The sequence below is a fragment of the Suricata suricatta genome, chromosome 9 (assembly GCF_006229205.1).
Source record: "Suricata suricatta isolate VVHF042 chromosome 9, meerkat_22Aug2017_6uvM2_HiC, whole genome shotgun sequence".
NCBI lineage: Eukaryota > Metazoa > Chordata > Mammalia > Carnivora > Herpestidae > Suricata > Suricata suricatta.
The window spans coordinates 83,219,767-83,233,221 of record NC_043708.1 but is presented as its reverse complement, the minus strand read 5'-3'; the positions used below and the strand labels follow the sequence as shown (position 1 = coordinate 83,233,221).

The 13,455-nt window shown below is 44.5% G+C and overlaps 2 protein-coding genes across 5 annotated transcripts in view; one reads left to right on the top strand and one right to left on the bottom strand.

The window, feature by feature from the left end:
• CCNDBP1 (cyclin D1 binding protein 1) overlaps positions 1 to 13,455 on the bottom strand; it is a 109,855-nt gene that overhangs the window by 43,108 nt on the left and 53,292 nt on the right. Inside the window, exons 16-17 of one of the 4 annotated variants that reach the window (XR_003913638.1) lie at positions 9,186 to 9,249; positions 4,103 to 4,199 (exon numbers count right to left, since the gene is read on the bottom strand). The gene's annotated coding sequence lies outside the window, so the exon portion shown is untranslated. Of the gene's footprint in view, positions 1 to 4,102; positions 4,200 to 9,185; positions 9,250 to 11,254; positions 13,185 to 13,455 lie in introns of those variants that run through there. The other 3 variants (XR_003913639.1, XR_003913637.1, XR_003913640.1) reach the window with 3 other exon arrangements.
• The window catches only part of TGM5 (transglutaminase 5), a 35,894-nt gene that overhangs the window by 10,650 nt on the left and 11,789 nt on the right, over positions 1 to 13,455 (top strand). Inside the window, exons 4-6 of the mRNA XM_029952236.1 lie at positions 2,227 to 2,345; positions 5,311 to 5,439; positions 6,022 to 6,199. Coding sequence (XP_029808096.1) covers positions 2,227 to 2,345; positions 5,311 to 5,439; positions 6,022 to 6,199 — 426 coding nt within the window. The remainder of the gene's footprint in view (positions 1 to 2,226; positions 2,346 to 5,310; positions 5,440 to 6,021; positions 6,200 to 13,455) is intronic.

Genomic DNA, 13,455 nt, shown 5'->3' with positions numbered 1-13,455 from the left:
GGCAGAAGGAAGAACAAGTCAGGAGGAGAGACTGTGAAGAAGGACAGGAAGAGTTGAGAGTAGAGAATGGGTTTGGTGGGCTTCGGGGCAGAGGCCAGACTCAATAGTCTTACTCTAGTTGGAGGATGTCCCCTCTCTTTCCACCCTCTCATTCTACCTGCTCCTTCAACCTTATCCCAAGGGGGCCAGGTGGCTGGGATCTAGCATCTCTAACTACCTCCTACTGTCCTGTCACTGAGTGGCCCAGAGTTCTTAGCCATTAGATATAGAAAAGGCTCCACCACTGACTGGGTCAAGGACAGCTGTCTGTCTCTATTTCTCCCTCTCTTACACACACACACACACACACACACACACACACACACACACACACCCTGGCCTCCAAGACTGTGGGTTTCAGACCTGTATTGAGGCTTCTCCTGAACTATGATGAGGAAAGTGGTATCTGTAGGGGCTTTTTTTTAAAAGCTTGCCCCATCCAGATACAAGGAAGACTCAGTATGGGGCTAGGGATCAGTAGGGGCTGAAGATAGGATCAGTGGCTACTCCATCACCATGTCCAAGATATTGGCTGAGGACCCACACCCTGCAGCCCTGGCCACTGCTAGCCCCTGCTGTGAGGAGGATGTGTGTGGTCTCAACCATGAACCTACAGGGCTGGTCACACTGGCGACCTCATTAAAATGCATCTTCCCCAGGAATCCAACTCTATCAGAGTCCATGCATGCTAAGTCTGAGGCTGCCTCTGAGGAAGTGAGAATATTTTTACCTATGAGTTAGGTGGGGCTTCCAGACTGTTCCAGAACAAAGAGGATACCTACTCCCATGGACTTTATTTGTTCATTCTCAATTTTAAAAAGATAATTTTTGTATCATAAAACAATATATGTCCATTCCATAAAATCTAGAGAATACCAATAGGCAAAAAGAAAAAAATTACTAGTAGCATCTTTTAGAATAGCCTTCAATTAGCCTTAGAATTATCCTCTGTATAAGTGTGTTTTAAACAAATGTCAATTCATGCTGTAACATTATTATGTAACCCATTTAAAACTTGACATATCACATGTAGATTTCAAGGCCTATATATACAATTTTGTAATCTTATATTAATCATGTATGCACAGAATTCTGTGGTGGGCGTGGCTTTTTAAGCAGCTCCTAGAACCCAGCACTTAGGTTGTTTCTAGCTTTTCAGTGTTACAAACAGTACTCAAATAGACATCTTAGCATCCAAATCTCTAGGTACTTCCTAAATACTGTCCCTAGATTAAACTCGTATAAAAAGCATGAGAAGGTTAATGCCAACCCCTAAATTCTAGTTTGCTCTTTTCCAGTCAGGTTTAGTTGAGTGTAGCAGAAAAATCATGGAATATTCAATCACATGCTTACATGTGATTTGGACAAGTTACTTATCACTCTGAGCCTATTCCCTCAACCTTTAATTGGGTCAGGATGTGCTTTGCAAACCAAGAAATTCCACCAAAGGTAAATTGACCGGTCCCGCCCCGGCGGGGCGGTAAATCAGTCCAGGTCTGTAGGTTTCCTGAGGGAGGGAGAGAGAGTAGGGCAGGAAGGGGGCGCACAGAGAGTGAGGCAAGACAGCGATTTCTGATCAAGCCCAATTTATTAAGAAAAATCGAACCTTTATAGGGTTTGGGGCGGGAAACTGACCCAGGTTGGTTGCCAGGTAACAGAGTCAAATGATTATTAGAAAAAGGGGAAACCGAAACTGAAACTCCAAACACAGCATCAAAAGGAGAGCCCAGACTTGCATCTGTGATGCTGGGCAGGGGTACTTGACACTGCATAAGTCTGAATGCAGTTGATCTTTTGTTCAATTTGGCTTCTCCCATCTGGCCCAGTCTGGCCATCTCCAATGCCTGGATCAGGAAATGCACTCTCCTGGCCTCTAGATGTTAATCTGGTTTTTCTGGCCAGACCCCATAGAGAGTGACATATCCTTGCCTGAGGCGGCCGAACTCGGCCGCTCCCAACAGTAAATTTTTACTGTTCAACCTCATGTTTGTATTGAACCTGCTGCTGGTGCTGAGAGATTGTAGAAGGTGGGTCTCTCCAAGAAACTTCCCCTGCTGCCCCTCTTGGCATCACCCAGTGTCAACCCCAGAGCTCAGTTTCCATGGGACTTTGCCTTCTGGGGATGGGGTAAGGCACAAAAGGCACGATAACTTTTCTTGCTTTGTGTCCTGCCACTTCAATTCCTAGTGGATTCTGTATACCTGGACAGTGAACCCCAGAGGCAGGAGTATGTCGTGAATGATTATGGCTTCATTTACCAAGGGAACAAGAACTGGATCCGCCCATGCCCCTGGAACTATGGACAGGTGAGTCTCAGCCCTATTCATGGCCCATCCAGGCCCTGGGCTCATGGGAAGTGGGGAGCAGGAGCAAGGTGGGAGGGTTCTCCTCATGCAGGGTTCACCCAGAACTGACAAATGATGACAGCAAAGTGTGAGATGACACTCCAGGGAGCTAAATGAGTTGGGAGGTATTCTTTTCTGATCATGTCTGATTTGAACATCAGGATCTTAGGGGGAGAGACCGCTAACGGCACCCACCAGGGAATTCCATTGAGCATGACGAGGAGGGGGAAGGGACAGGATGATTGAGTGAGGATGGCCATGATGGTGCCTGGGTTTTGTTTGTTGAACTGTTTCCAGTTGGGCCCCATTTGCCTCTCTCACTTCATCCTCATTACCTAGGCCACACACCCTAGAATGAGTTCTGTCACACTAAGGAAACTTGTCCCTGAACATTTCAGCCAGAAGCAATGCTGATGAGCAGTGATACACTTCCCTCTCAGTTACTAGTGCCTCTTTGTTGTTTTGATTAGATATCTTTTTCTTTCTTTTATTTTTAAAGACTTTTTTAAATGTTTACTTTTAATTTTTTATGTTTTTATTTATTATTGAGACAGAGAGAGACAGAGCATGAGTGGGGAGGGCAGAGAGAGAGGGAGACACAGAATCTGAAGCAGGCTCCAGGCTCTGAGCTGTGAGCACAGAGCCTGATGCGGGGGTCGAGCCCATGAACCATGAGATCATGACCTGAGCTGGTCAGCCATTAACCAACTGAGCCACCCAGGTGCCCCTAAAATGTTTATTTTTGAGAGAGAGTGAACACACATTAGCAGGGAAGGGGTAGAGAGAGGGAGACAGATGGGCCAAAACAGGCTCCTTGCTATCAGCAAGGGGCTGCTGTGGGGCTTGAACCCACAAATTACAAGATCATGACCTGAGCTGAAGTCAGACACTCAACCAAATGAGCCCCCAGGTGCCCTGATATCGTTTTCATTATAAAAATAATACATGGCTGTTTTAAAAACTTTACAAGGAAATGTTACAAAAATAGGTACTCAGAACATGAAGGGCATGCTAAGCACCATTACCAGCCTGGTGTATGTTCCTCAATATTTTGTTTCCTCTGCATATTCTAAAATGTGATTTTATTTGTAAATATGGCAGCATATTAATCAGAATGCTTTGCAACTCCTGCCTTATTGAAGGCCTACCTCCCACATAAAGCTCAGCCTCGAGCAGGTACTCTAGGAAGTCCAGCGCCAGGCCAGGGAAGGGGGTTCTCAAGACTGAAACCTGGCACCACAATTCTATTGGAGGAAGAAGACCAGTCCTGGCTGCCAGACGGCTGTTGGCTGGGAAATCTTAGGAGCCTTTGTGGAGCCTTAGGTCTGTTTGATATGAGTCCTTCTCCTGGACTTTGCCCAAATAGAACTCCAACACATGTGGCCTTGGGCACAGCCTAGGCCTTTTGTCAAGATGAGACCTGGAAGCCTCAATTGTGCCAATTGACCTCCCCAAATTCTCACTCAGCATGGGCAAATGAGGATCCAGAGAGCCCCGGCAGACAAGAACTTACCATCATCTGTGAGCAACAGAAATGAGCAATTTTTTTTTGAGCCCTGGCTCCTTCCCTTTCTCCCTGTCTCTTATTCAGTGACCTTTCATTGAATGCCTGCTGAATATCAGGCAGGGTGCCAGGTGCTAGGGATATGAAAATGAATTGAATGCTGTCCCTAAGCTCATATATAGTGGGGACTCAGTCACATAAGCAGGTTACTCACCATGCATGGGATATGCAAAGACTAAGATGGGCACAGGATGTTCTGAGAGCCCAGAGGAGGAGCACCTGGTTGGGCATGGAGTCATCAGGGAAGCTTCCTAGGAAAGGAGATGCTTGAGTTAACCAGGTGAAGAAAGGTGGGGAAAATATCCCAGGCAGAGGGAAGCATGAGCCAAAACACAAAGGTGAGAAACAGTTTGGTCTGCTGCAAGGGTTACGAGGAATCTAGTGTTGCTGGAACAAAATGATGAAGCAGGAGGTAGTGAGACATGAAGCTGGAGAGGTAGAAGGGGGGCAGATCAGGCAGGGTCTTATGTGGCTGATAGGGGATGTTAGAGCTTTGATTCTGAAGGTGTAGGGGCCTTTAAACATTTAAAGCAGAAAAGCAAACTGATGAAAATGTCCCCTGGGAAAGATAGGTCAGAGAAGGATCCTATTCCTGTTTATTGTCCAGTGGGAATATTACATGGAGATAAATACATTCATTTACTATCATTCAACCAATATGTATGGAGTCCCTACTGTGTTCTGGGCACTGTGTCAGGTCTTGGGCATACAGTTGCAAGGACAGCTGGAGGGAGACAAAGCATAAGCTCAGGCAAGCAAGACAGAGCTTGGCTCCATCATTATAACTGACGTTCAGCCAGGCTTGGACTCAGGGAAGCCCTCAGATAAAATGTCATTCACACCAAGCCCGAAGGACAAGTCAGCCTGCCTTGGGTGGGAAGCTTCCATAACCCACATGCTATTAGTCATTCCAGAGACTGACTGAGTCACAGGTGCCATGGCCAGTTGGTGCCAGTACCTCAACAGTAACTGCCAATGGTGAGCTGGGTTAGCAGGTGGAGGAAGAAGATGAGGCAACATGGTTTTAGCAAGAACATCCCATAGGCTCCAGGAGTGTGAGAATTGAGAGGGGAAGAGGGAGAAATTGATTTTTAATCAGTCAGACTCATTGTAAAAAAAAACTCCAGGGATTTGATTTGTAAGACATATAAACTGGGTGAGTTGTGACCCCAAAGCCCAGAGATCCAGCACTGTTCAGGAGGCAGTTTATGTCTGTGCTCCAGGACACAGTTCCCTTCCAAATGGGTTCGCATTCCACAAACACACTCCATTGGAGAGCTGGGTGGGGTGGCTCATGAATTTCTTTCCATATCTACATGTGCCAATGTATGGGAGCCTTGCCTCTCTGCATCTCCCTTATAGTTTGAAGAGAATATCATAGACATCTGCCTGGAGCTGCTAGACAAGAGCCTGAACTTCCAGATAGACCCAGCTACAGACTGCGCCCTGCGGGGAAGCCCCGTCTACATCAGCAGAGTGGTGTGTGCCATGGTGAGGCTGGGTCTGGCTCTGCCCACCCAGGGTGTGTCTAGGGAGGGAGGAAGCTGTGTGTGTTGGGGGGTGCCCCCTCAGAGTTGCCCCCTGCAACTGTGGGGGGGGGAGTGAAGAGTCAAGAGCAAGGACCCTCTGGCAAAGCCGGTTTGGATGAGACTGATGAAAAAACATGGGTAACACGTTTTCTCAGCTGAGTTCTGAAATAGCTGGGTGTAGGCCATCACCTCGATTAATTCCTAATTAATGTTTTAGGAAATGGTCTTGTTTTGTTTTTGGTTTTGGTTTTTTTTTCTAAATTTCCTTTGCTCCACAGTATTTTTAAGAGCTCTCAGATCCAACCTCTAGCTTCACAGGGGGTTAGGTGAAATAGATGATAAACCAATTAACAGTAGGGACAAGTCAGAATGGCTAGTCTCCCACCCCTGACCCATTCCCTAGCAGGTCTGGAAATTCCCAGGTTAAACCAGATTGAAGAGTCCTCTGTGTCTCAGGCCCACAGAACTTGCAAAGCAGCCCTCACATCATATCTTGCTGAGCAAAACAACACTTCTAATGTTTCTATGTATGGTTTCTCTTTAGATCAATAGCAACGATGACAATGGGGTACTCAATGGAAACTGGAGTGAGAATTACTTAGATGGCATCAACCCTGCAGAGTGGACCGGCAGCGTGGCCATCCTGAAACAGTGGCATGCCACAGGCTGTCAGCCAGTGCGCTATGGGCAGTGCTGGGTCTTTGCTGCCATCATGTGCACAGGTAGGGAGTGGAAAGGGCCCCATGGGGAGAACAAATAGTGTACTAGCTCATGTCTTAGCCCTCTGAACCATTCTTGTCCCAGTCTTGCACAAGTCCCACAAGAAGAACGTTTGGAAGGAAGGCCCTTCAGTAAAAATGTCTCCTCACGGACCCTGGCTTCATGTATCTGGGTTTATTTCAGAGGATGATTCTGAAGCAGAAATTACACACTTCTCTGTTCCCTCTCTTCCTCTGAGTTTGGACAACCTAAGAGCCTGGCTGGAAATTATTTGGTCCAAGACAGGAATGAGATAAAAGGCCAAATATTTAGAAAACTTATAAACTGATTATTGCCCTTTCTGAGCACAGAGAGTGGTCTTGACATGGGAGGGAAATGTACATTGGAGTGGTAGTATGGCCCATGGGGCCGGAGCAAGATGCGAGTGGACATGAAATGACCTTGAATTTGGGGTTGCCTCATGTTCAGTAGGCCTGGAGGCCAAATTCAGGTCAGAGAGGTAGGGGATGAAAGAAAAAAGGAGATCATCTTTTTTTCCAATAGGAGTGGATGCTACCCTAGAAGAAGGAAAGCTAAAAAATATGTATGGGGAAAAGAAGGCAAATGGAAGTTGATTTGCAGGCAGCAGGAGGAGCAAGCAAAGAAAGGGGTAGCTGTGAATCTTGAGGCAGCCAACACCTAGAAATTAGTCACATACTAGAGACAGCAGGAAAAGGCTTTCTGCTTCACCCAGGGTCCAGCTTGCTACTGGCTCTCACTCTCAACCTGACCCACATGCCTAGGGCACTCTCGGCCTCCAGGCATACATATTGGTATACCTGATGTGGGTCACAGTCAGGAAGTTCTTATTCTAGAGAAAGAGATCAATAACAGCTTTCACTCACAGGACTCTCTAGTCCAATCCAGGAAAAGCAGATTTGCCCACAGCTTCATGTTTATTGCAGACTAAGGCCTTCTGTGTAGAAAGTCCCTGTATGATAAAGCCTGGTGCAGTCTATGTGCTTGTATATGCTGAGCCCATCTCTGGGCTCTTGGAAAAAGCCTACAGACACTCCTGCTGCTGAGGAGAGAGCACTAGGCTTCTGTCCAAGGGCACAAGGAAGGTTCTGTCAACACCCACAGAGGATGACTTCACACTGGTTGGTGAGGAGTAAGTCCTGAGCTCTTTCTCCTCTGCAGCTCCAGGACCCCATCTTGAGTTGGAGGCTCTGATTGCCCAGGGACAAGAAAGTAGGAATTCAACAGCTTTGATACCCAGAGCCACAGTGATATGGGTGAACTAGGATGTCTGAGTCATAGGACTGGTAGGCAGAGAACAGATTTATCTTGTACATATTAGAGAGGGAACCTTCCTCTGTGTGGAAAAGCCCAAAGACTAATGGGCCTAGTGTGCATGTGGAGAGGGAGAGGACCAGAGTTTTGGGTGTGGTTGTCTAGAACTGGGCAATGAGAGGGGTGGAGCCAGTTAATGAAGATTATGCAATGAGAGCAGATTAATTGAAATGCTTATGAAACTCATGGCACCTTAGTGACCTGGGAAGCAAAGGGCTGGTCAAAGTAGGTCAAATGTGGCTTGATCCAACTGTAGCTCAGGCAACAGCCGGCTTCCCCCAAAGGGTCACCATGGTGTAAATTATACGTATATCTGTTTGAAAAACTCATTATTCATCCAGCCACTTACTGAGTTCTCATTCTGAGCTAGGCACTGTGCTTTAAGTACTCTTAGTATCTTAGATACAAAGAAAGGTAAGACCCAACCTTTATCCTCTCTTAAAAGTTAAGGATTTATCAAGTTCCTTAGCCCAAAATAGCTATCAAAGCACATTTATTAGTAATATTGTTTTTATCTCCCAATCTCAATAGCTGGTGTGCATTGGGGACTTCTTTTTTTTTTATTAATAGTTTATTACCATGTTGGTTTCCATATAACACCCAGTGCTCTTCCCCACAAGTGCCCCTCTCCATGACCATCACCACCCCCCTCTTCTCCTTCCCCCTCTCCCTCTTCAGCCCTCAGTTAGTTCTCAGGATTCAAAGGTCTCTCATGATTTGCCTCACTCCCTCTCTCCAGCTCATTCCCCCCCCTTTCCTTTTCCCATGGTCCCCTGTTAGGTTTCTCCTGTTAGATCTATAAGTGAAAACATATGGTATCTTTCCTTCTCTGCCTGACTTACTTCACTTAGCATGACTCCCTCCAGGTCCATCCATTTTGCTACAAATGGCCAGATTTCATTCTTTCTCATTGCCATGCAGTATTCCATTGTATGTATATATATACATATATATATACATACACACACCACATTTTCTTGATCTATTCATCAGTTGATGGTCATTTAGGCTCTTTCCATGATTTGGCTATTGTTGAAAGTGCCGCTATGAACACTGGAGTACATGTGGCCCTATGCATCAGCACTTCTGTATCCCTTAGGTAGATATTGGGGACTTCTTTTGTGCCAGGCACTGTGCTAAAATCTTGACAACCTAGAATAATGGTGATGCATGTGGACTCTGGAAGTAGACTGTTTTCAAACACCAACACTACCATCAAATGGCTAGGTGGCCTTGGGCAAATCACTTAACTTGTGCCTCAGACTTCTGATGGGAGAAAGTAATAGTGCCTACCAAATAGGGTTATTGAAAGGATTGAGATATATATATCTCATAACTATAACATATAGCTATAGTTGTTATAGTGATATATATATGTGTGTGTGTGTGTATATATATATATATATATATATATAGTACAGGGAATGTGCTAAGAATTAATAGTGCCTGGCAACAGTGAATGTTCAGTAAGCATCAGCTATGATCACCTCATTTGATACCCTCAAATGGCCATATTGGGTAGGTTCTATCATCATCATCATCTCCACTTTGCAGATGAGGAAACTGAGCAGCAGAGCTAGTCTCACATCAAGGTCCGGCATGCTGTAACCACTAGGAGATACTAATACATACACATTGCTAGCAGCTGCCACTTACCCAGAATCCTCTGCACTTCAGGCATATGCAGGGCACCTTCACTCTTTCTATCCTCACAACTGGCCTGCAAAGTAAATACCATTACCATTATTTTACAGATGAGAAAACTGAGGCTTGAAGTGACCAAGTGACTCTTGGCTGACTCAGTAATGCATTCTCCCTTCTGCAGCTCTGCCTCCTAGAATTGTCTTTTTAAATGTCAACATATTGATGTTAGGTTTTTAATGAAAAATCACCAAAAGGAAAATGTGCATCCATCAAATTTTGAACAGGCTTTTTCTTTGACAGTCATTTAGTTGGCTGTTATTTTGGAAATTTCAGACAAATTTCTGGCCTACCTTTTCTGTACTTAGGGCTGGCCACCCACAGCTCTTAGTCATCAGGCTTTTCCTGTTCTGGCCATCCACTCTATGCTACAAGGGACCTGGAGAGAGTTCCAGCAGATTCCCCTGCCATCTGTCAAGGTTCTAGGACTGGTTTTTTTATATTCCAGTTGCCGTTTTATATTGTGGCTTTTTTTCTGTGCTCCAGGGCAGACTAATCTCTTCGCAATCTCTCAGAACTATCGCTTCCTGCTACAATTTACAGAGTCAGGGTGGGAATTCCCTTACTCACCAAGTCCCACTCTCTCTTGCCACTCTCTGTGTAGTCTATCTTTTGCTGTGCAGAAGCTTTCAGTCAGTCCTCAGTTCTTTTTCAAGAGAAGTTGCTCTATACATAGGTGTAGATTTGGTGTGTCTGTGAGGAGATGGGGGGGTCTTCCTACATCGCCATCTTGGACTGGAACTCCTGAATTGTACACTTTACAAGAGTTTTGGTATGTGAACTATCCCTCAGTAAAGTTGGCTTTTTCCCTTTTTTTTTTTTTTTTTTTAAGCCAGTCATCCTGGGAATATGCCTGGTCTGTTCCTGCCCACAACTGCTTGGGGTGGGGACAGGGTCAGCAATGACTTGGAAGACATGAACATTGACTGTGAACAGGTCTGTGGGGCAAGATCCGCTCCTCTATAAAGTAGAGAGGTAGCCCAGGATCCATGGGGGGAAGGATGGTGGGAAATGGTATGGGAGATGAGAAGGTAGTGTTACTTGGAGCTAGACCCTCTTCTTTTCATCCAGAACTACCTCATGTGTATATTTTATATATTGGATTCCCACTTATGCTTTACCTTGCATATAGGATCTTCTGCTTAAGCCTTTTTGAAGGCCCCTGGGCTAGATGTCCTCTAAGATTTCTTCTCACTCAGCTGTGTAGTGGCCTCTATACAGTACCTCATTATCTTCAACAATTCTTGTCCTCATTGTTTTCACTGAGCCCTTAGCTCTCATAGAAGGAATCTCAGCTACAGCCCTGGTGCACTTTGTTGCCTCAACCTTTGGCTCAAACACAAATCTACTATTATTCTCCATTGATTTATGAGACATAGAGGCTTGTGTGGAATGTTCCCTTACCAGGTTGTGGGTTAATATATGGCCAGCACCTAGAAAAATGCTTGGCACATGGTTAGTGTTAGCTATTATACTTAGTCTAATACTGTTTTAATTTCAGCCTCTTGGGCTCCTGAGGTCTGGCTGGGTCTCACTCACAAGGTGTTTCTAGTCATCCCCCAAGACTCAGTTCCCCAACATCTCTACTCCATTTTTACTTTATTTCCTTCCTTTGTTTCTTGGAGTATTTAGAGATAATTAATCGTACTTCTCATTTTATGATATTTATCATAATATATCTGCTTCAGGCCCCCTTCTAAAAAATTAGTTAACTAATTCATTGGTTTTTCCTCACTTTTGTCTTACAACACATTCCTATTCACCTCCCTCCATGATAGGGAAAAATGTTGGTATATTTATTTATTTTTTATTATAGTTTATTATCACATTGGTTTCCATATAATACCCAGTGCTCTTCCCCACAAGTGCCCCCCTCCATGACCATCACCCTCTTCCCCCCTCCCCCTCTCCCTTCAGCCCTTAGTTTGTTTTCAGTATTCAAGAGTCTCTCATGATTTGCCTTCCTCCCTCTCCCTAACTCTTTTTCTCCCCTTCCCCTCCCCTTGGTCCTCTGTTAAGTTTCTCCTGTTAGATTTATGAGTGAAAACATATGGTATCTGTCCTTTTTAATATGTAACACTGTCTCCAAATGTGCTCTTACCAAAAAAGGATATTGTTATAGTGCAATATTTTGTCCAATATGTTTTTGTTTTAAATGTTATATTTTTCATCTTTATAAGTTCCACTGGATCTTCTTTCTACCTTCCATTTCTCTTATTATGTTCATATTTTCCTTTACGTCCTCTTGAGCATATTTATAATATTTAAAATAGCTATTTTAAGGTCTCTGTCAGCTAATTCAATCATCTCTGTTATTTCTAGATCTAGTTCTATTGATTGACAGTTGTCCTAGTTATGAATCACATTTTTCTTCTTCTTTGCATGCCTGGTGATTTTTTTAATAGACATTATTTTTTAGAGCAGTTTTAGGATTTATCATCATTGTAGACAAGCAAGAACAGTTCTAACATGAACTTGTGAAGGTATATCTGAAAAACCAAGACAATATGACCCTCTTGGTTTAAGGAACTATTATAGGCATGGGAGAAGAAGGTACTTTTACCATTTGGAAGCTTGATGCTTCCAGGGAGAAATTATAAGATGCTAAAAATCATCACTTTTAAATGCAAACACTTTAACTCTATTAGCTGAAGTTTGACTGTATTCTTCAGTATAAGCCATGGAAGTGTGGCAGCAAAACTGACCAAGTCTATTTCAACAAATTTAACTTTAACTTTTCACTGATTTATCTTTTAAAATTGGAGCCACATTTCCACATGGGGAGTTGGTAGGTGGCAGGGGAGGGAAAAGAACTGGTGAGAAGACTTCACAGCCAGTCCTGAAACAGACTCCATGTTTTAATACTCCATCAGGATGATGTCCATCACCAGTCAAAAGTGAAGCTGCACTCCTTGAGGACAGGGATGTCTTTCATTTTTGTGTATGCATATAACCCATTGCCTGGTTAATCACAGGGGCTTGACATGAGTCACTGGATGAGTGCTGAATGACTGAGTGAGGAGACATAGTAATTCATTCTGGGAGTGTGGTGTGGTATGATATACCTTGGGAACTCTGCAGCCCTTTTCTGACCCTGAGATTTGGTCCAACTTTGTCTAAGCATGCCTGTGTGAGGGTGCGTGCATGTGTGTGCACACACACAAACGCACATACCTCCCTTTTATGAGGGACTCAGTCCCCCTCCCCAAATTACCAATGAGTCACCCGAGCCTCAAGTCAAACTGTGACTCATTAGGACTGATAGTCTTCAGACACGTTATTCATAGGTTAAAGACAACACATGTCAACACAGATTTAATGAGCATCTACTCTGTGCCCAGCACTATGTTGGAAACAAAGAAATATCAAGAAAACCATCTGATATGAATCCTGCTCTAGGGGGATTTGTAATCTGGCTGACAAGATAAGACAAACACAGATCACAGAGAGCTCCATCGAGTGATAAAACATGAGGCACAAGTGATTGGGATTAAGTGAGAGCATGAGAAGGGAGGTTAATGTGGCATGAAGTAGTCAGTGGAAACTTGACAGAGGAAAGTGCATTGAGAATGATTTGGTGCGGTGATGCCTAGTGAAGTTGTAGTGCTGTGTCTTGTAGCTACAAGTTTGGAGATGTTTTGAGATCAGAGAATTGGGAGCTTAAATTCTTCCCTGGCTCTCCTCCTTCTGCCATGTGACCTCAGCCTCACTACGCTTCAGGTTTCTCCTCTTTAAAATCGGATAACACAGGGTTTTGGAGATGATTAAATGAGATCATGCCCATGCAAATGCTTGGCACCATGTCTGACACTATGATGATGATGATGATGATGATGATGATGATGATGTTGTCGACTGGCAAGGAAGATGGGGAAGACTGAAACACAAGCTCGGTTGGACATGTGTCCACAAGCAGCAAGGTCTCCATAGAGGCTCAAGTTTCAAGTTCAGGAGCTGTGGGCACAGAAGTGAGAGGTGAATCCACAAGACAAGTTGAGCTATTTGTGGGAGAACAGAGCATGCAGGACAGAGGGAGCAAAACCCCGGGAAAAATATATGTGTATGACTTCATGCAAATCTGAGTGTTGTTAGCTCCCCTTGTGTGATATGGAAGCTGAAGCAAGGCCTCACTCACTTCCCATGTAAGCAACCATTCTAGCCTCACCGTGGCTTCACTGTGACAGGCTGTTGTCCCCCATGATGACAAAAGGATGAGAACACCTCA